Source organism: Carcharhinus amblyrhynchos, chromosome 15 (assembly GCF_965287045.1).
Source record: "Carcharhinus amblyrhynchos chromosome 15, sCarAmb.v2.hapA, whole genome shotgun sequence".
In the NCBI taxonomy this organism is placed as follows: domain Eukaryota; kingdom Metazoa; phylum Chordata; class Chondrichthyes; order Carcharhiniformes; family Carcharhinidae; genus Carcharhinus; species Carcharhinus amblyrhynchos.
Genome location: NC_137338.1, coordinates 38727320 through 38750335, shown reverse-complemented (window position 1 = coordinate 38750335; position 23016 = coordinate 38727320). Strand labels below are relative to the sequence as shown.

At 41.4% G+C, this 23016-nt stretch overlaps 1 protein-coding gene across 1 annotated transcript in view; it reads left to right on the top strand.

The window, feature by feature from the left end:
- The window catches only part of usp9 (ubiquitin specific peptidase 9), a 258340-nt gene that overhangs the window by 174234 nt on the left and 61090 nt on the right, over nt 1-23016 (top strand). The window contains exons 29-34 of the mRNA XM_080203847.1: nt 3634-3780; nt 12929-13136; nt 15310-15530; nt 17304-17491; nt 17768-17941; nt 22691-22832. Of these exons, the coding sequence (XP_080059973.1) occupies nt 3634-3780; nt 12929-13136; nt 15310-15530; nt 17304-17491; nt 17768-17941; nt 22691-22832 (1080 nt within the window). The remainder of the gene's footprint in view (nt 1-3633; nt 3781-12928; nt 13137-15309; nt 15531-17303; nt 17492-17767; nt 17942-22690; nt 22833-23016) is intronic.

Sequence of the window (23016 nt, the reverse complement as noted above, 5' to 3'; positions counted from 1 at the left end):
TGCAGAGGGACCTCGGGGTCCTTGTGCATGAGTCGCAAAAACCCAGCTTGCAGGTGCAGCAGGTGGTCAGGAAGGCGAATGGGATGCTGGCCTTCATAGCGAGGGGGATTGAATATAAAAGTAGGGAGGTCTTGCTGCAGCTGTATAGGGCATTGGTGAGGCCGCAGCTGGAGTACTGTGTGCAGTTTTGGGCGCCGCACCTGCGCAAGGATATTTTGGCCCTGGAGGGAGTGCAGAGGAGGTTTACTAGGCTGATACCGGAGTTGAGGGGATTGAGCTATGAGGAGAGGCTGAATAAACTAGGCTTGTACTCGTTAGAGTTTAGAAGAATGAGGGGAGATCTCATTGAGACGTATAAGATGATGAATGGGATGGATAGGATAGAGGTGGAGAGACTCTTCCCGCTCAAAAAAGACAGTAGGACTAGGGGGCACAGCCTCAAGATAAAGGGGAGGCGGTTTAGAACGGAGTTGAGGAGGAACTTCTTCACTCAAAGGGTGGTGAATCTCTGGAATTCTCTGCCCGTTGAAGTGGTGGAGGCTGCCTCGCTAAATATTTTTAAGAAGCGGGTTGATGGGTTTTTGATAAGAGAAGGGATTAAGGGTTATGGGGAGAGGGCGGGAAAGTGGAACTGAGCCACGACAGATCAGCCATGATCTTATTGAATGGCGGGGCAGGCTCGAAGGGCTAGATGGCCTACTCCTGCTCCTATTTCTTATGTTCTTATGTTCTTATGTTATGTTCTTATTTACTCTGTTTCCTATTTCTCAGACAATTTTGTATCCAAATTGATACTGTCCCTTTTTTCCCATGAGTTACAAACTTTTCACACACATCTGTGGCACTATAATGAATGCCTTTGGAAGTCCATGTCTATCACATCAATAGCATTACCCTCAGTGACCCTTTGTGTTATCTCTTCAAAAAAACACTGCAAGTTGAACACTTCCCTATTAGAAATTCATGCTGGCTCTCCCTAATCAACTCACATTTTTCTATGTGACAACTAATTCTATCCCAAATAATTGTTTCTAGAAGCTGCTCCACCACTGTAGTTAAACTAATCGGTCTGAAATTGCTAGGCTTATCCTTGCAATCTGTTTTGAACAAGGTGTAATGTTTCCTCTTTGGCACATCTTCTGAGTTTAGGGAAGATTGAAAGATTATGGCCAGCTTCCCTGCAATTTCCATTCTCACTTCCTTCAAGATGCATGTAATCAGTGCGTGTCTACTAAGTACTGACAGTCTATCGAATGTTATCTCCTTGTCAAATTAAAACTCTTCTAGTGACAGAATTTCCCCATGTCATCATGGCCTTGGTAGCATCTGTTTGTTGGTGTAAATACAGATGCAAAGTATTCATTTAATTTGTGCTCCATGCCTCCATGTGTAAATTCCCTTTTAGGCCCTGAATCATTGTAGTCGTCCTATTACTATCCTTCCAACTATTTCCATGTCTGCAGAACACTCTTTTTTATGTTGGCTGCCAGACTTTTCTCATAATTCCTCTTTGCTTCTGTAATATTACAGATGGGTGGTTCACTTCCCATCTGAACCTCTCTATTCCTTTTGGTTCCCAATTGTATCTTTTATCTGATACCTGTAATAAGCATACCTATCCTCAATTTCTAACTACTTTTTCATTCAGGGGACTCTGACTTTGCGTGCTCAGTCGTTGCCTTTTGAGGGAATGTACTTTGACTGTGCTCAAACCATTTATTTTTTTGAAGGTAGCCCATTGCACAGCTATAGTTTCTCCTGCCAGCCTTTAATTCCAGTCTGTACAGCCCAGCTTTATTCTTGCCCCGTTGAAGCCAGCTCTCCCCCAGTTCATTATTCTTATTCTGGATTGTCCTTTGTCCTTTTCTATCATAATGAAATACATTGTAAAGTTTGGGATTATGTAATATGTTTTGCATCCACATGTACCTAAACATTGGATTACATTGAAGCATAGTTGTTTAATGTTAAATATGACAGCTAATTTTCAGAGTAAAATTTTTATATTGTTTTAAACGGTGTCTGGGGAAAAATGTTGACAAGAGCACAGGGCAAATTCTGTTATGTGCTTATTTAGTGCCATAGAGTTGTTATCCACTTGAGCAAAATAGATAGGACCTCCCTTTGATATCTCATCCATAAAATGCAGCTTCTAACAAGTGTTTCTTCAGCATTGTATTTAAGCACTGTTAGATTATGTGTGCATATACATGATTGGGCTTGAACCCAGATGCATTTAAATCAGCTGCCTACTTTGGGCAATTGGTGGGATGACTCCACATATGGAAAACAAACAATTTCTAAGTTCATTTTTTTGTGAATTTTTAATGATTCTATATTATGAAGGGGAAAGTGTTAGGACTTGTGCTTCAGCTTACACTAAGCTTCCAAAAACAAAACTTGGTGCATTTAAGATGTTGCCAAAAATAGGCACACTTTTCCTTCTAAAAACAAAACACAGATATACTCCACATATGCTATATTACACTCCTCTTTGTGGAAGCTAAACTTCATTATACAGTAACGTATTTATACAGTTCCCTTAACACAATGAAGTGTCCTAAGGTACTTACAAGCATTATAAGACAGGTCTCTTGCAGTCTTAGAGCAGTTGATCAAGTTTGGTCAAAGAGGTAAGTTTTTAAGGCGTGTCTTCAAAAGGTAAATTGAAGCAGAGATGTAGTGAGATGTTTTGAGGGTTTTCCAGAGCTTAGGCCCTATGCAGGCAAAGGCATGGTCACCAATGGTGGAATGATTAAAATCAGGAATTTTTATGAATTCAGAATTAAGAGAAGTTGAAGCATCTTGAAGGGATCTAGGATGCGAGGAGATCAGAGATACAGGGTTTTGAAACCTGAAGATTTTAAAGTAGGAATGTTTCTTGGCGGGGAGCCACTGTACGTCAGCGAGCTCAGGGCTGATAAGGGAATGGGACTTTCCAAGAGTTAAGACATGGGCAGCAGAGTTTTGGATAAATCAAGTTCATAGAGGGTTAAATGTGTGAATCCACTGGAGTAATTGAGTCAAGTGGTAAGAGGTATGATTTGAGAGCCTCTGCAACAGATAAATTGAGATGGGCAAAATTGGACAATAAGAGGTTGAAACAAGCTGCCTTCGTGATGATGTGAATATGTGGTTGGATGCTCAACTTGGGATCAAATGTGACACCAAGGTTGTGAACACTGACTTAATGTCAGACTGCACCAGGATGAAGTTGGTAGCTAAGGAACCAAGTTTGAAGTGGGAGTCCAGAAGCAATGGGTTCAGTCTTTCCAGTATTTAATTAGAGGAAATATCTGCTCATCTGGTACTGAATGTCATCTGATGAGCAGTCTGATAACTTGAGTGGAGTTGTCGAGTGAGATGGTTGTGAGGTAGAGCTGGGAATGGTTAGCATACGTGTGAAAAATAATACTGTGCTTTCAGATTATGTCACCAAAGGGCAGTATGTAGAAGGAAAATAGGAGAAATTGCAAGAATAAAAATAGTTTGTAATTTTAAACTTTGCCAATACTCCAGTGAGATGTTCCAAATGCAGTTGTTATTATTGTGGCACATTTGTGACTTACTTAACCTTAACGATGCAAAGCTTTTAATTTCCTTTCATGGCAAAACTTTTTTCCTCAACATTAGGATGAAGTGAAAAGAACAAGTGAAACTGGTGTTGAAGAAACAATTCTCGAGGGTCATCTTGGAGTCACAAAAGAGCTACTGGCATTCCAGACACCTGAAAAGAAATACCATATAGGCTCGGAGAAAGGCGGGGCCAACCTCATCAAGGTATTTCCTAGTATTGGACTTCAAATTAGTTTTGTTTGTGGTATGCTTGCAGTATTTTGTTCATATGCATGTTATGAACACTGTTGATGTTCAGTATGAGGGTTTCACAAATGCTAGAAGGGAAACTTGAAACTGCCAAGATAAAAAAACCTGTCACTGATTATAGCTCATGCTCAGGGGCTGTAAAGTACTCCCCTGCCCCAATTGGTGAGAAAGTGACTAATGTGACAAATTTACATATGTTTACATTTATAATGGATCTAAAGTATTAAAACAAATAGTTTAATAGGAAGCGCAAGTAGATTTGTTTGTGCTTCAGATCTCTTATGCTCCTAATTTCTTCAAGAACAGTGTGTGATCTATGTATATATCCATTCCTACGCCACATTACTTACTTATGTAATAAGCAAGAGTGTGACTTTAACTTGATGGCAGCATTCTGTTGATGGCGAACAGCACTCTTGTTGCTATCGCTTGGTAGCAGCATGAAACATTGAGACAGAAGTGTTCTGTTTGTTACACAAATGAGCAATATGGTATATAATTTTCAATGCCAGTGTGATGCAAGATATATAGGCCATACATCCCAAAAATTCGCAGATCATATTGAATAGCATAACTTAGTTGCTGGTTTGAGTGAGCAAGATACGGACCATACCCAACCAGCTCATGCTTTGAAAACTCAAAATGAAGTGTCCCAACATTAGATGTGATTATGCAATTGAACAACATCTTTTAAAATAATCAGTGTTATAAGAATTGTGCTGGCGATCAATTTAAGATTGAGCACTCTGCTGACAATGTGGCCCACTTGTGTATTAGAAGCTACATATGTTAATGCGCAAGGCCGTGTTCTTTGCAGACAATAAGAACATATACACACATTACACCTGTTTCAGCCAAATAAACAAAATCACAGTCATTCATTGATTCAGTCCCCAGGACAATGCCTTGACCAATCAGGGTCGAGCTCTCTCGATCCAGTGACAGTAAAGGAATGGTGATATGTTTCCAAGTCAGGTTGGTGAGTGTCTTGGCAGGGAACTTCCATGTGGTGGTGTTCCCAGCTATCTGCTGCTGTTGTCCTTCTAGATGATAGTGGTCATGAGTTTGGAAGATGTGCCTAAATAACCTTAGTGAATTCCTGCAATGCATCTTGTAGAAAATACTCATAACTGCTACTGTTTGTCAGTGATGGATTTGATTTATTACTGTCACATGTATTAATATACAGTGAAAAGTATTGTTTCTTGCGCACTATATGTTGGCAAAGCATACCATTCACAGAAGGAAATGAGAGAGTGCAGAATGCAGTGTTACAGTCATAGCTAGGGTGTAGAGAAAGATCAACTTAATGCAAGGTAGGTCCATTTAAAAGTCGATGGCAGTAGGGAAGAAGCTGTTTTTGAATCAGTTGATAGGTGTCCTCAGACTTCTGTATCTTTTTCCTGACATAAGATAATGAAATAGAGAATGGCCAGGGTACGTGGGGTCCCTAATTATGTTGGCTGCTTTGCCGAGGCAGCAGGAAATGTAGACAGAATCAATGGATGGGAGGCTGGTTTGTGTGATGGATTAGGCTATGTTCACTACTTTTCATAGTTTCTTGCAGTCTTGGGCAGAGCAGGAGCCTTACCAAGCTGTGATACAACCAGAAAGAATGTTTTCTATGGTGCACCTGTAAAAGTTGGTGAGAGTCGTTGCTGACATGCCAAATTTCCTTTGTCTTCTGAGAAAGTAGAGGCATTAATGGGCTTTCTTAACTATAGTGTTGGCATGGGGGGGGACCAAGACAGGTGGTTGGTGATCTGGAGACCTAAAACCTTGAAGCTTTCAGCCATTTCTACTACTTCCTCACTGATGTAGACAGGCCTGTTCTCCACTATTCTTCCTGAAGTCAATGACAATCTCCTTCATTTTGTTGACAGTGGGAGAGAGATTATTGTTGCTGCACCAGTTCACCAGATTCTTTATCTCATTCCTGTATTCTCTCTTCATTTGAGATCTGACCCACTACAGTGGTGATGTCAGCAAATTTGAAAATTGAGTTGGAGGGGAATTTGGCCACATGGTCATAAGGAGTACAGCTGGGGGCTGAGAACACAGACTTGTGGGCACCAATATTGAGAATCTTTGTGGAGAAGGTGTTGTTGCCTATTCTTACTGATTGTGGTCTGTGGGTTAGGAAGTTCAGGATCCATTCGTAGAGGGAGTTGCTGAGGCATAGGCCATGGAATTTGGATGAGTTTCATTAGAATAATGGTATTGAAAGCTGAGCTGTAGTCAACAAATAGGAGTCTGACATAAGTGTATTTGTTATATAGGTGTTCCAGGCTTGAGTGCAGGGCCAGGGAGATAGCATCTGTTGAGGATCTATTGCAGCAGTAGGCAAACTGTAGTGGATCCAGGAGACTGGAATTGATTTAAGAACATAACATAAATAGGAGCAGGAGTAGGCCATCTAGCCCCTCGAGCTTGCCCTGCCATTCAACAAGATCATGGCTGATCTGTTGTGGCTCAGTTGCACATTCCTGCCCTCTCCCCATAACCCTTAATCCCCCTGCCTATCAAAAACCTATCAACCCGCGTCTTAAAAATATTAAGCGAGGCAGCCTCCACCACTTCAACGGGCAGAGAATTCCAGAGATTCACCACCCTTTGAGTGAAGAAGTTCCTCCTCAACTCCGTTCTAAACCACCCCCCCTTTATCTTGAGGCTGTGCCCTCTAGTCCTACTGTCCTTTCTGAGCGGGAAGAGCCTCTCCACCTCTATCCTATCCATCCCATTCAACATCTTATACGTCTCAATGAGATCTCCCCTCATTCTTCTAAACTCTAACGAGTACAAGCCTAGTTTATTCAGCCTCTCCTCATAGTTCAACCCCCCCAACTCCGGCATCAGCCTAGTAAACCTCCTCTGCACTCCCTCCAAGGCCAAAATATCCTCGCGTAAGTGCGGCGACCAAAACTGCACACAGTACTCCAGCCGCGGCCTCACCAATGCCCTATACAGCTGCAGCAAGACCTCCCTACTTTTATATTCAATCCCCCTCGCTATGAAGGCCAGCATCCCATTTGCCTTCCTGACCACCTGCTGCACCTGCAGGCTGGGTTTTTGCTACTCATGCACAAGGTCCCCGAGGTCCCTCTGCACCGTCGCATGCTGGCAGTTTTTCGCCACATAAGTAATAGTCCTTCCTACCATTATTCCTACCAAAGTGGACAACCTCACATTTGCCAACATTAAATTCCATTTGCCAGTTCCTGGCCCATTCGCCCAGCCTATCTAGATCCTTCTGCAGACTCTCCACACCCTCCACGCAATTTGCCGTTCTACCAATCTTGGTGTCATCAGCAAATTTTGACACCATACACTCAGTTCCCTCCTCCAGATCATCTATATAAATGGTAAATAGCTGAGGCCCCAGCACCGACCCCTGGGGCACCTTATAACAAACCGTTGTTATAAGGCATGCTGCTTGACCTTTTCTCTGGTACTGGGATGATGGTCGTCATCTTGAAGCACATAGGACCTCCGATTGTAGTAAAGAGAGGTTGAAGATGTCTGCGGATACCCCTGTCAGCTGATCAGTGCAGGATCTGAGTCATTTTCCATGGGTTGACCTTCCAGAAGGCTGCTCTGACATCTGCAATGGTGACCTCAGATACAGGTTTATCCAAAGCTTCCAGGATGGAGGGGATGCTCTCTTGCTCAAAACAGCTGGAGAATGCATTGATCTTATCAGGGAGAGATGCATTGGAGCCGGCAATTTTACATGCCTTCATCTTGTAGCCAGTTACATCTTGCAGACCTTGCCATAATCGGCAGGGGTCTGTGTGGCTAGCTTGGGATTCTAGCTTGGTCCGGTACTGTCTTTTGGCATCTTTGATGGATCCTAAGATCGTATCTGCCTTTTTTAGGTCAGGGTAGCCTGACTTGAACGCCTCAAGCCTAGACTTTAGCAAGCAATGGATACCCCTGTTCATCCGTGGCTTCCAGTTGGGAAACATATGAGAAAGTCAAACCCCTAGACTGACTAACTAAGGGTCAGGAGCAGGAGGGTGTTGCTGAGGGGAGGAAGGGTGAGAGTGTGGGAAAGAAGGGTGAGAGAAAGGGGGGGGTTGTGGGGAGGAAGGGTGAGGGGAAGGAGGTGGGGGTGTGTGGGGAGGAAGGGTGAGGGGACGCAAAAGCCTCAGCTCCTGAATCTGCACAACAGGTTTGAGATTCTTGCTCCCAGTGTGGACAAGAACGAGGGCTGCAAGGTTGACGAGCAAACTGCCCACAGTAGAGTGGTGCAGACACGGGTCAAAGAGGGAGAAGTAAAGAGGAATGTAGTGGTAATTGGGGATAGTGTAGTTAGGGGCATAGACACTGTCTTTGTGACAATGATAAAGAATACCAAAGGGTGTGTTGTCTGCCTGGTGCTCGGGTCCAGGATGTCTCATCTGGGCTGCAGAGGAACCTGAAGTGGGAAGGTGAGAATCCAGTTGTTGTGGTTCATGTGGGTGCCAATGACAAAGGTAAAATAGGAACTAAGGATCTGCAGAGGGGTATGCAAAGCTGGGAATCAAATTAAAAAGCAGAACCGACAAGGTGGTTATCTCTGGATTACTACCTGAACCACATGCAGATGGGTGCAGGGTAAATAAGATTAAGGAGATGAATGGGTGGCTCAGGGATTGGTGTGGGAGGAATGGGTTTGAATTTATGGGGCATTGGCACCGGTACTGGGGTAGATGGGACCTGTTCAGATGGGATGGTCTCAGTCTGAATCGTGCCGGGCCCAGAGTCCTGGCGAATCGTACAACTGGGACTGTAGATAGGGCTTTAAACTAATTAAGGGGGGTGGGGGAAGTTACAAAATCTGAAGTAAAGGAGAGGGTACGGGTGTGGGAAAATGTAGAGGATGTCCCAATAATAAAAGGAGTAGGGGTCATGAGAGGGGTTAGTAACGTTTCTACAAATAAGGTCCAGATAAAGGCTGGTATAAAGACACTTTACCTGAATGCATGAAGCATTCAGAACAAAGTGAATGAGCTGATGGCACAGATCAACACAAATGGATATGATCTAGTGGCCATTACGGAAATGTGGTTGCAAGGTGACAGGGACTGGGAGCTGAATGTCCAGGGGAATCAAGTGTTTAGGAAGGATAGACGGGAGGAAAAAGGAGGTGGGGTAGCTCTGTTAATTAAGGATAATATCAGGGCGATAGTAAGGGAAGATATAGGCTCCAAAGAGCAAAAGGTGGAATCGTTGTGGGAGGAGATAAGGAATAGTAAGGGGAGGAAGACACTGATAGGTGTGGTGTACAGGCCCCCAAATAATAACTTTGAGGTGGGGCAGGCTATAAACAAGCAAATAATTGATGCGTGCAGAAATGGAACGGTGATAATTATGGGGGATTTTAATCAGCATATTGATTCGATGACCCAAATCGGACACGGTGGGCTTGAGGAAGAGTTCTTGGAATGCTCTCGGGATTGTTTCCTTGAACAGTATGTGACGGAACCTACAAGGGAGCAAGCTATCTTAGATCTGGTGTTATGTAACGAGGCAGGTAGAATTAGGGATGATCTTGTAAGGGATCCTCTTGGATCAAGTGATCATAGTATGGTTGAATTTTTGATGCAGGTGGAGGATGAGAAAGTAGGGTCCCAAACCTGTGCCCTCTGGGCAGAGGGGAGTATGATGGGCAGAGGGGGGAATTGGCGAATGTAGATTGGGGGTGCAATTTGGTTGGTAGGACAGCTGAGGAACATTGGAGGATTTTTAAGGAGATCTTTTTCGGTACTCAGCAGAAATATATTCGGATGGTAAAGAAAGACTGTAGGAGAAGGGATAACCAGCCGTGGTTATCGAAAGAAATAAAGGAGAGTATTAAATTAAAAGCTGATGCATTCAGAGTGGCTAAAAATAGTGGGCAATTAAAAGATTGGGAAAGATTTAAAAATCAACAAAGAATGACTAAGAAGGTGATAAAGAAAGGAAAGATAGAGTATGAAGCTAAACTAGCACTAAATATAAAAAATGACAGTAAAAGTTTTTACAAATATATAAAGAGGAGGAGGCTGGCTAGAGTGAATGGTGGACCCTTGGAGGATGAGGGGGGATTTAGCAGTGGGCGATGAGGAAATGGCTGAGGCTTTAAATAAGTTTTTTTGCCTCGGTCTTCACAGAGGAGAACACGAATAGTTTGCTGGATATTAAAGATAGAAGGATGGTAGGAGTTGAGGGCCTGAATGCGATTACTGTCACTAGAGAGGTAGTGCTTGATAGACTAATGGGACTGAAGGTGGACAAGTCCCCAGGACCGGGTGGAGTGCATTCCCAGGACCGGGTGGAGTGCATTCCCAGGACCCTGAAAGAAATGGCAGAGGTGATAGCAGATGCCTTCGTAGTTATTGATCAAAATTCGCTGGACTCCGGGGAAGTGCCGGAAGATTGAAAAACGGCTAATGTTTCGCCGCTGTTTAAAAAAGGTAGCAGGCAAAAGGCAGGGAATTATAGGCCAGTTAGTTTAACGTCTGTAGTTGGAAAAATGCTTGAATCCGTCATCAAAGAAGAAATAGCGAGGCACCTAGAAAAGAGTGCTTTGATCAAGCAGACGCAGCATTGATTCGTTAAGGGGAAGTCGTCTTTGACAAATTTATTGGATTTCTGTGAGGATGTGACTAGTGCGGTAGACAGAAGGGAACCGGTGGATGTGGTGCTTTTAGATTTCCAAAAGGCATTTGATAAGGTGCCTCATAAAAGGTTGCTACAGAAGGTTAGGGTGCACAGAGTTGGGGGTAAGGTGTTAACATGGCTGTCTCCTAATAGGAAGCAGAGAGTTGGTATCAATGAGTGCTATTCTGATTGGCAGTTGGTGACTAGTGGAGTGCCGCAGGGATTGGTGCTGGGGCCTCAACGATTTACCATTTATATAGATGATCTGGAGGAGGGGGCTGAGTGTAGGGTGATGAAATTTGCTGATGACACGAAGATGAGTGGAAAAGCAAATTGCGTGGAGGGTGTGGAAAGTCTGCAGAGAGATCTGGATAGGCTGAGCGAGTGGGCGAGGACCTGGCAGATGGAGGATAATGTTAGCAAGTGTGAGGTTATCCACTTTGGCAGAAATAATAGTAGGAGGGATTACTACTTAAAAGGCGAAAAACTGCAGCATGCTACGGTGCAGAGGGACCTGGGGGTCCTTGTGCACGAGTTGCAAAAACCCAGTCTGCAGGAGATCAAGAAGGCGAATGGAATGTTGGCCTTTATAGCGAGGGGGATAGAATATAAAAGTAGGGAGGTCTTGCTGCAACTGTACAGGTACTGGTGAGGCCGCAGCTGGAGTACTGTGTGCAGTTTTGGTCACTGCACTTGCAGAAGGATATATTGGCCTTGGAGGGAGTGCAGAAGAGGTTCAATAGGCTGATACTGGAGATGAGGGGGTTAGACTATGAAGAGAGCCTAAGTAGACTAGGTCTGAACTCGTTGGAGTTTAGAAGGATGAGGGGGGATCTTATAGAGACTTACAAGATAATGAAGGGGATGGATAGGGTAGAGGTAGAGAGATTCTTCCTGCTTAGAAAGGATAGCAGCACTAGAGGACACAGCCTCAAGATAAGTGGGGGGGGCGGGGTTGCAGTTTAAATCAGAGTTGAGGAGGAACTTCACTCAAAGGGTGGTGAATCTCTGGAATTCCCTGCCCGTTGAAGTGGTGGAGGCTATTTCATTGAATATATTTAAGTCACGGGTAGATAGGTTTTTGATAGGGGAATTGAGGGTTATGGGGAGAAAGCGGGAAAGTGGAACTGATCCACCATGATCTTATTGAATGGCAGGGCAGGCTTGAAGGGCTAGATGGCCTTCTCCTGCTCCTATTTCTTATGTTCTATGGATTTGCTTCTTTGGCACTTGGTCTTCTACACACTAACTAATGAAGTCACTTATTATAGTGGCATACTTGTTCGGGCTGGCCACAGAGTTTTTAAATACTGACCAGTGCACTAAGCAGCCCCTCAGGAGGAATTGAATGATTGTGAAAGGGACACCATTCGAGCAGACTGCTTTGTTCCGGATGTTGTCGGGCTTCCTGAGTGTTACAGAATTTTTATATAGTAATCTATTTTGCTTATTGCCAGCATGCCAAATCTGGATCTCATCTGAAACCAGTCATACAGTTTAATTTCTATTTATGATTATGTACTTTCAGCCTGTTATTTCTAATTAGGTCATAATTGGTGAACTCTGCATTACACCACCCAATCTCAGTCCTTACCAAGCAACTTATTTGCCAAATTCTTGTAATTAATTCCATGGGTGTGTGCATTTATTGGCATGTTTATATTAAATATGTACATATAATACAAATATTTCACTGGTAATAAACCAGGTTTCCACCTGAGAAACTATAAACCACAATTATAAATAGCAAATCAATTAAATTATGACTGCTTGTAGGATCTGGGGCAAGGTGCTGATTCAAAATGTTGGTAGATCAAGTAAAATCAATTCAATGTCCTCTGAGCTTGAGGAGTAAAATTGTACTGATTTACCATTCTGCATTGCCATCTATCAAGTTGACATTTTATGCAGTTAGAATTTGGCTTTGTGTTGGAGAGAATTAAAGAATAGATGGTCTGAGGCTGATATCTTATTTTGCCCAAGGAAAATTAGATTCCGGGGGTGTTTGTTAGCCAGCATCTTAAGTTGGGAAGAGCAGGGAACTGATGACAAACTTTCATGTCACCTTCTGTGCATACTGTTTTGTATGTCCAAATTGTAACATTTTTCCTGTGTTTTTAGTGTGCAGTACTGATTTGTTCGGCTTTGACTATTCTAATCTTTGACTTTTTGTGATGCTTGCAAAAGTTAAGCCATTGCACAAACTCGTACAACATTTCAAAAATGTCTAGTATTCAGTTTCATGCCTGAAACTCTTAAAGGAATGTAGAGGATTTTGAAAACTTGAATTTTTATAAATAGTTAACTTAATTATTTTACTTTTCTTCATTTCCATTTAGCTGTTGTATAATCTCTGAAAATTCTAAAAGTGGATTGATATTTTTGACTCCAAGACTAATGTTTATTGCTCGTGCACTGCAGGAGATGAAAATGAATTAACATCAAGTAACTGGAAAATCTTTCTGATTTGATTCTATAGGAGCTGATAGATGATTTCATCTTCCCAGCATCTAATGTTTACCTGCAGTATAAGAAGAGTGGAGAATTACCATCTGAGCAAGCCATTCCTGTCTGTAGTGCACCTGCTGCAGTTAATGCCAGCTTTGAGTTGTTAGTGGCATTGGCTGTTGGCTGTGTGCAAAACCTCAAGCAAATAGTGGACACCATGACAGATATGTATTATGCAGGTATTTAAAAACTGTTCGTTTGATAATATGGTAAAACTGAAGACGAACTGAGAGAAATACAGGGCAGGAGTTTATTTGAAGATGGTCAGATTTATTTCTTAGTTTGTTAACTGTGGCTCAGTTGATAACACTTTTGCCTCAGAGTCAGAAGGTTGTGGATTCAAGTCCCACTCCATAGACTTGAACACAAACATCGAGGATAAACCGTTATTCAGGCTAAACGTTAATACCGAGGTGTTATCTGCTCCCTCAGATAGATGTAAAAGATTTTGTGGCTGTATTTTGAATAAGAGTCGTTGTCCTGTTCATGGTGTCCTGGCTAATATTTGTCCCTCAACCTGCAGCATTGAAACAAATTTTCTGAAGATGATCATTTGCTGTTTGAGAGCTTCCTGCACATAAACTAGCTGGATGTTTTCTATGTTCCACATTGTTGGTAAAAGGCTTGGTAAAATGCCTTAAGGTGCTTCTGAGACTTTAATAAAGTATGAAAGAACAGAATTCCAAACTGAGCATCACCGCTACAAGAATTGCGACTCAAAAGTGTAGCACCCCCCAGGCATCCTTGAATGGGTAGTTAGTGTGGCTGTCATAAGAACATAAGAAATAGGAGTCAGTCCATAAGCCTATCTGCCTGTCAATAAAATAATGGCTGATCTGATACTGATCTTAACTCCACTTTCCTGCTTGTGCCCCAGCTTTGAATCCATTGTCAGTCGAAAATCTGTTTAACTCATTCATTGACCCAGCTTCCACTGCTTGCTGGGAAAAAGAATTTCAAACTCTCAACAACTCTCAGAAGAAATTCTAACTCATCTCCATCTGAAATGCCTTAAGGCCTTTAGTGCCTTTAGAGAAACGTCCTCCGATCGTGAACCCTGCCAAGTCTGTTCAGGATCTTAAGTGAATTTCCTCTGACCCGCTTCCAGTACAAATATATTCCTCCTTACGTCAGGTAACCAAAACTGTACAAGAATCCCAGATGTGATCTCACTAATGCACAGTTGCAGCAGGATTTCCCGATTTTTAGACTGCACCGCCCCCCCCTTGAAATAAAGGCTGATATTCTGTTTGCTTCCTGTTTACTTGCTGTTGCTGCATGCTAACTTTGTGATTCATGTACAAGGATGTGCAGTTCTATCTATGCTACAGCATTCTGCAGTTTCTTTCCAGTTAAATAATACTCTGCTTTTCTATTCTTCCTGTCAAAATGGACTTTCACTCATTTTCTGCAGTACACTTCAGTTGTCAATTTTTTTCCCCTCATTTAACTTATCTACATTCCTTTGTTGGCTCTGTGCCCTCTCCCAATTTGCTTTCTTCCTATCTTTTAATCACAACACATTTGGCTGCAAAATACTCGATCCCTTAATTCTAGGCATTAACATAGACTGTAAATAGTTGAGGCCCTGGCACTGATTGTGTGGAACCCTGAGTTATATTTTCATCTTTAAAATGACTCATTTATCCTTACTTAGTTTCCTGCTCGCTCGTCAGTCCTATATCTATGCTAATATATCACCTACAATTCCATATGCTTGTCTAAGCTATTATGTGGCACCTTATCAAATACCTTCAGGAAATCCAAATGCTGTACATCTACAGATTTCCCTTTATCCATCCTCCAAGAGCTCTAACAAATTGGTCATACTATTTCCCTTTCACAAAACCATGTTGACTTTGCCTGATGGTATTTTCTAAATATCCTATAGATTCTAGCATTTTGCCAAAGTCAGACAGAAGGCTAACTGACTTATAGTTTCCTGCTTTCTGTCGCACTCCTTTTTGAACAGAGCTATTATATTTGCAATTTTCCAATTTGCTGGGACCAGTCCAGATTTTGGAAGATTAAAGGTCTTGTTTTTAGATTCCTCAAAAGCAAAGACTAGTAGTATAAATTATGTACAATATATCGCCAGTAGAAGCCTGAACATTATCTATCACCTAGAATATCCCATATGAAAGTGATCACTGCACAAGGCATGTTAGGCCAATGCTTATTTTTCTACTCTGGTGATAGTAGTTTGACCTGTTTTAATTTTATTAGTTGAAGTGAGAAGTCCATACTGTAAACTGCTTCTAAAAGTGGCCCTGAAAATAGCTGAAATGTTGTGGTATTTAGAAATGTCTGAAATTTTAATTGCTGATTTGTAAGGTTTATATTTTTATTTAGGTTGTGAAGCACTGACAGAGTGGGAATACTTGCCACCAGTAGGACCACGTCCATCAAAAGGATTTGTAGGATTAAAGAATGCTGGTGCTACCTGTTACATGAATTCTGTTATTCAGCAGCTGTACATGATCCCAGCTATTAGGAATGGTATCCTTACTATTGAAGGCACTGGTAGTGATGTTGATGATGATACATCTGGTGATGAGAAGCAAGATAATGAGGTGAACACAAGTTATAATTATTTTTGTGTTTTAACTTAAGGATTTCATGCTTTGGTGTCAGTGTGAAAGCTTGAATCTTGAGCTCAGCTGATCAATTTTTTATACCTAAGTTGGTGGTAAAGTCAAGGCCAACAGTAATGTGCTGAAGTGTTTAGATTTATTTTGCTAATGTAATGAAATCTGCTGAATGTACAAGCTTTTGAGTTTTGGATTTAGATTAAAACTTGTTTTGGAAACCAATCCTCAGTAATACTTCATAAAGTAAATTATTATACAGCTGTGTAATTTTTATGCTGTAATTAACTTGCTGTCATTGCAAAAATCTTCGTAACTTTACACATGGATCACTGACCAAATTTTAATTGAGCTAGGTTTTGTTTACAAAATAATGGTAAAGCAAATGGCACTGTTTCACGTAAATAGTGAGTCAACTTCAGATGTGCAATTAAACACGAATATCAAAAAAATTGCTGTCCACCACTGGCTTCACGAAAACAGTATTTTGCTGCCTGTCAATCCATTGACATGCATTGAATATCACAAAGTACCTGTATTTGTGTGGTAGGGCAAACTAAACTTTCTTTTTTGATATTTAATATATGAAACGTATTATAATGCTGTTTTGCATTTGCTTAGCAAGCCTGGCACTCAATCATCTGGGCCTGTCCCTGCTTTGTGGCCTCACTAGGAAAGGTTCACGTCGGCAAGGAATAATCATGCTCCCTATGAACAGGGATCAGTCGACTTGGCCTCACGGTTGGAACCGGAGACGATCGAGGAGGCCGAGGGTTTCCTCTTGTCAGTGCCAGACTGGTGGTGCAGTCTGACACCTGGGCAGTGTCGGGGTAGGGGGGAGAGGGGGCAGCAGGTCCACGATTGGTTGCTTGGCAGAGACTGTATCTTGGGAGCTGCTTCAGGCAGCCCGCAGTAGCAGTGGCTTGACGGCTTTCTTTCCTGTCAGACCCTTGCTACTGCTAATGCAGATGTGCAGCATCAGAGGCCTGCACATATGCATTACCACCCTCTGCAGGGTTTTGAGTACATTAAGCCCCACCCACAGGCTTCTGCAGTGAGCAACAGGCTTGTTAATATTTTTGCAGGCAGTGTATGTATGGGGGGAGCTTGAAAACACTTAAAAGATGAATCTGAAGCTCTTTCAGTTTCATGTCTGCCCAGTGCTCGGAAAAATATCGATAAAATCACCCCCTTAATGTTGTGAATAGTTTCAGAAGATTTTTTTGAAGCCAAGTTTTAAAGCAAAATGTGTTATTTTTCTGTGTTTTTAGTCTTTCTCAATCAAAGTATTCCCCTTCCCACCCTCCCCAAAAATAATCTGGTTTGCCACCCTCTTCAATTCACTTTCCTACTCAATCCTTCCACTGTTCCTTTCCCAATCCTAAAATTTCACTCGTTAAAGAAGCATCATTTTCATTTCCTCGTTGTCTTCATTGCACTGAGAGTAGCTGATGCTTTGCAACTTTGTGGGCAAAACACTAAGCAAAATAGAGTGAAAAATGTTTTTGAGTTACAAGATACAAATTTAATTAACAGCAGATATTGAATGCCCTGCTGCAGTAAAGACCGGTCTTGTATGTTTTTGTATATACAGAAGTTCATGCACACTTGAATAACTTTGGAAACTTTCTTGTTATATTGATAGTATGACTGCTTGTACTAAAAATTAATAATTGTAAGTTTGTTGCAAAGTACAGCTAGATTCTGTTGAGAATCATTTAAATCTAATTGAATTTAGTTTTGAATGTATTTTTGCAGAGCAATGTTGATCCTAGGGATGATGTATTTAGCTACCACCACCATTATGACAAACCTGTAATTGGAAAAACTGAAGATCGTAAGGAATACAATATTGGGGTCCTGAGACATCTGCAGGTCATTTTTGGACATCTAGCTGCCTCCAGGTTGCAATACTATGTGCCTAGGGGTTTCTGGAAGCAGTTCAGGTTTGTAGTTTCAAAATTGAGAATTATTTTTATTTCCAAGGCGGGTGGGATGCATGACAATTTGCATTTGTATTTTGGGATGTTGAGAATGTATTGATGTGGAACTGAGTTTTCTTTCAACCGTTTGAATAGTTCTATACATAACTTTAAGCAGATTATTGATAGTCTGGGTACAGATTAAGATTGAGATGAGTTTAAGATTAGTAGAGCAAGCAAGATTTGAGGCTACTCAAGGCCATGTGTTTGAATGCAAAACGTTACTTTCTCTTCCCCTAGGCTTTGGGGTGAGCCAGTCAACCTTCGAGAGCAACATGATGCTTTGGAATTCTTCAACTCTTTAGTGGACAGCCTGGATGAAGCTTTGAAAGCGCTTGGACATGCAACAATGCTCAGCAAAGTTCTTGGGGGTTCCTTTGCTGACCAAAAGATTTGTCAAGGCTGTCCTCACAGGTGAATGCAACTAATGTTTAACATTGAATTATATTATTCCACTCCTATAGAGAACTGATGAACTTTGTGGTTAAAATAAATAATTTCACCTTTTGTAACTACAGTTGCCAATCAGAGTAGCCATACTATTTTTATCCCCAAGTTATTGCATTTCTTCATCAAGACAAAAGGTTCGTTCAGATTCGCAGTTAGTTAAAATAATAACAAATGAAAACTGGCAGATGAGTGAAGAGTCCCCAAATTTTAGTCCTAAATGCATAGTGTGGAAAAGCATCGACAAGAAAAGGGGAGTTAGAGAATATAAATATTTTTTGCGCTGCAACTTTTGAATTTGCCAGTCAGGAGTTTGATGGGCTGTATAACAAGGATTCACCTTGGAAAAATTGTCACACAATTTCTAGCAGATATGGAAGTCAATTTTTAAAGCTTTTTAAGTTCCAGTTATGCTTCAGGAACCATTATGTTTGAAGCACCTTCAAAAGTTTGACCATTTAAATTTTGAGACAGTGAATAAGCAACATGTCATAAGCATGGACGTCATTTGTGAATTACATTTGAATTGTTCCTGAATATATACAAAATTGGGTGGTTTGAAAATTGCAAATGGTATATAATTTCCCAGAATTACTGGAGCACTTCTTCCAGTTGTTCAATCTGATCAATTTTTTTTCCCAGTCTTCTGCTCCTGAATCTTGTGTGTTGGAAAGTGAGAGTTAACAATTGAGCGATCAGATCAGCAGAGCACCTGGGACCAAGTGACGATCATAACAATTAAATATAAGTCCTGCCTCTCAAATTTGATTGAATTCTTGAGGACGTAACTAAGTGTGTAGACGAAGGTAGAGCAGTTGATGTTGTATACATGGATTTTAGTGAGGCGTTTGATAAGGTTCCCCATGGTCGGCTCATGAAGAAGATAAAGAGGTGCGGGGTAGAAGGAAATTTGGCCAATTGGATAAGTAACTGGCTGTCTCATAGCAGACAGACGGTGGTGGAAGGAAAATTTTCAGACTGGAGGCCAGTTACCAGCGGTGTACCACAGGGGTCAGTGCTGGGTCCTCTGCTATTTGTGATTTTTATCAATGACTTGGAAGAGGGGGCTGAAGGGTGGGTTAGTACATTTGCTGTTGACACCAAGATTGGTGGAGTATTGGATGAGGTGGAGGGCTCTTGTAGGCTGCAAAGAGACATTGATAAGATGCAGAGCTGGGCAGAAAAGTAGCAGATGGAGGTTAACCCTGATGAGTATGAGGTGATTCATTTTGGTAGGACGAACTTGAATGCGGATTACAGGGTCAACAGCAGGGTTATGAGGAATGTGGAGGAATAGAAATCTTGGGGTTCATATCCACAGACCTCTGAAGGTCGCCACTCAAGTGGATAGAGCCATGAAGACGGCTTATAGTGTGGTAGCGTTTATTAACGGGGGGCTTGAGTTTGAGCCGTGGGGTTATGCTGCAACTATAACGGACGTTGGTGAGACCACATTTGGAATATTATGTTCAGTTCTGGTCACCTCACTATAAGAAGGATGTGGAAGCATTGGAGAAAGTGCAGAGGTGATTTACCAGGATGCTGCCTGGTTTGGAGGGTCGATCTTTTGAGAAAAGGTTGAGGGAGCTTAGGGCTTTTCTCTTTCGAGCAGAGGGGGATGGGAGGCAACTTAATAGAGGTTTATAAGATGATGAGGGGGATAGATAGAGTGGATGTGCAGAGACTATTTCCTTGCGTGGATGTAGCTGTTACTAGGGGGCACAACTATAAGGTTCATGGTGGGAGATGTAGGAGCAATGTCTGAGGTAATTTTTCAGAGAGTGGTTAAAGTGTGGAATATGCTGCTTGCTGGGATAGTGGAGCTGGACACTTTAGGACCTTTCAAACAGTTAATGCATAGGCATATAAAGCACACCAGAATGATAGGGAGTGGGATAGCTTGATCTTGGGCTTAGACATAGCTCGGCACAACATCGAGGGCCGAAGGGCCTGTACTGTTCTATGTTCTGTAAGGGTAAGGGAGAAAGAGAGTAGAGAAAGAAGTGTGGTGAATTGTTATTAAACACAAGAAGTGGGAAAAAAAGATTATTCTAAGAGAAGGAAGAAAAAGAAGCAGTGAAAAATTAAATCCTTGAGGAGCAATTTAACACCTTCAGAGCTAAGATACTGGAGTTTGAATTGTTCCCTTTTGAGGACATGGATTGAGTAGCATGGCAGGGATGTAAATCTTGTGAATGATACTTTGTTATTAACTATCAGATCTAATTTTCTGTGTTTGAGTTTAATTGTTTGAACAGTGCAAATGCACAATTTTTTTGAAACTTAATAAGAGACTGACCATGAACTTCCAAATTTTCCATTGCTAATGGCAGTGGGTTTCAGTAACGAATGTGCCTTTAATTCTTTTTTCCCTTTAATTCTATATCAGTGGTTCCCAACTGCTGTGCTATGGCACATTGTTAGACTGTGTGGTTGCTGCACATTTCAGCCGAAGCTGTGGGGCAAACTCTGAGCCCTGGCTTTATTTCATTTTAGAACAGCACTGATTGTGTTTCCATTGAAATAATCAGCTAATAGGTTTTTGAATGTCAGGAAGCACATATTCCTCTGTGATTAATTATGCCCTTTACCACTGATTCGCCCAATGCAATCTTAAGGTGACTGTTGGTGTAGATCAAATGCACAGTTTTCTCTGGGAAGCTGCAGACTGAGTGTTGTTAGAGCTGCACCTATATAAGAAACTGACAAGATCCATTGCATTCTGAACCTTAATTGCAATTAGTACGCAGGGTTTCAAGTGTCAACAGATGAGGTGTCTGCCACATAATAAGAATCCTTGACCTGTTCTAAAAACACAATTATATGAACAATATAATTAATTTTCTTAATGGTAATAATGAGGTAGTAAAGAGTGGCATAGCCAGCAATGATTAAATTTCAAAATGATGAGACTGTCTTTTGGTGGAAATAATCATTTCCTCACTTCTGTGTGGCATGGCCAACATTTGCCATTTAAATTTACCTGGTCCTTATGTGGCGGACATGCACTGTTTGATTATTTGACAAGCTATGGACAGGACTGAACAATATAATCATCGGTGAGCTTCTCCATATGATGAAGGAAAGGTAATTGATGAAGCAGTTGATTATGATTGTGTCTAGCTCTTGAAAATCAGAAACTCCTGCAATGATATATTTGGCTGAAAAGTATGATATTCAAGAACAATTGCGTTCTCCCTTTGTGCTCCATGTGACTGCAACGAAATGGGCATTCACCTTGTTCCAATTTACTTCATGGTTTCCATTTTTCTACAATATTCTACAGTGCATCAGTCTGTTCTGTACCATAAATATTCAGAGTCTTTATTCTTCACCTCCATTTAAATATATATTTTCTCTAAGTCTGTGTTAATACACCCAGCATGGTTTGTTCTGTTCTTATTCACTCAAGCTGTTTAGACTCGGTCTGTGCTAATGCAGTCTATGTCCGTAGTGTTGGTACTCAGACTATCTCAGTTTGTCTGCTCATTGAATCTCCATTATCTCAGTTTTTGCATTCTGTGTCATCTCAGTCTGTTTTTCATTGTTATTGTGGTCCATCACCTTGACTGCTTTCTGTCCTGTTCTGAAGTAGAAAGTTGTGCTTTCTGAGCTGGTACACTTTCAATTTGTGCTGTAATTGCTACAACTATGCTCCAATTGGTCCCCCACCCACCCAAGGTGCTAGGGACGAAAGAAATCAATCTATAATTGTTGAAAACGTATTAGCAAATGGATATTGCTGGAAAAAAAGTGGGTGTGCCATGGAATTGTCTCATTGAAGTTTGCCATCTTACTGAAAAGATTGGGAACTGTTGTTCTAGGTTATTGGTGGATGGATAGCAATGAAGCTGGGATAAATAATGGAGAGTGTGGTTCACTTCCCATTTTGTTACCTGCAAAGTGAGTCTAGATTCAGTAAGGTTTTTTGAAAAAGTACTAGTGGAAATTTTTAAACTCAGGAATTAAATGTCAAACTGCAAGAGAAACTCAGCTAGCACCCCCCCCCCACCCCCCAATTCCTGGCCCGGTTTTCTTTATAGTCCTGTTTTCTATTCCTCTAGATAATTATCCAATTCTCCTTTGAAAGCCAAGTTCAAAGTCTGCCCCACATGTCAATAGTACATTTCAGATGCCAACCACTTGCTGTGTACAAGATCTTTTCCTCTTGTCAGCGTTGCTTCTTTTGCCAATCATCTTTAATCATATCATCTGCTACATAACCCTTCTGCCAACAAGAACAGTTTCTTCCTATCTATTATGTAATTTTCAACATTTGTATCAAATCTTACCTCAATCATCACTCAGGAGAATGTCCCCAGCTTTTCTACAGTCTTTGAATCTGGAGTCTCTTGCATCCTGAACGGTTTGCGTACATGTTTATTGCATCTTCTCAAATGTGTAGCATCCAGCGTTCGGCACAATTCTCCAATTGAGGTGGAAAAAAATGTCATAAAAGTTCATCATAACTCTCTAGCTTTTGTAATCTGAGCCTTTGTTTATAAAACCCGGTATATCCAATGCTTCATCAACCTGCCCTTCCACCTTTAACACTTCTCTGCATTAAATTTCATCTGCCATGAGCTGCCCATTCCACTAGCCTGTCATTACTCCTGAACTCTGTCACCATGCTCCTCAAAATTCACAGTATTTGTAAGTTTTGTAACTTAATATGGATCTAGTTTAATGGTCATAACGTATTTTTACTTGTTTTAGGTATGAATGTGAGGAATCCTTCACAACGCTGAATGTTGACATTAGAAATCATCAAAATCTGCTTGATTCGCTTGAGCAGTATGTCAAAGGAGACTTATTGGAGGGCGCCAATGCATACCATTGTGAGAAATGCAACAAAAAGGTAATTATCTTAGACTTTCTTTTCAAATTCTTTCAGTTGGAAGAATTTTCAATTTTGTAACCAGTATCATAACCATCACTCTCTGTCAGCTCTTGTTGCTGCATAATCACTGGCCCATTAAGTTAGCCTTCGACAACTCCGGTCTTTAATCTTAGGTTTTCCATGTGTCTTTTCTAAATTAACG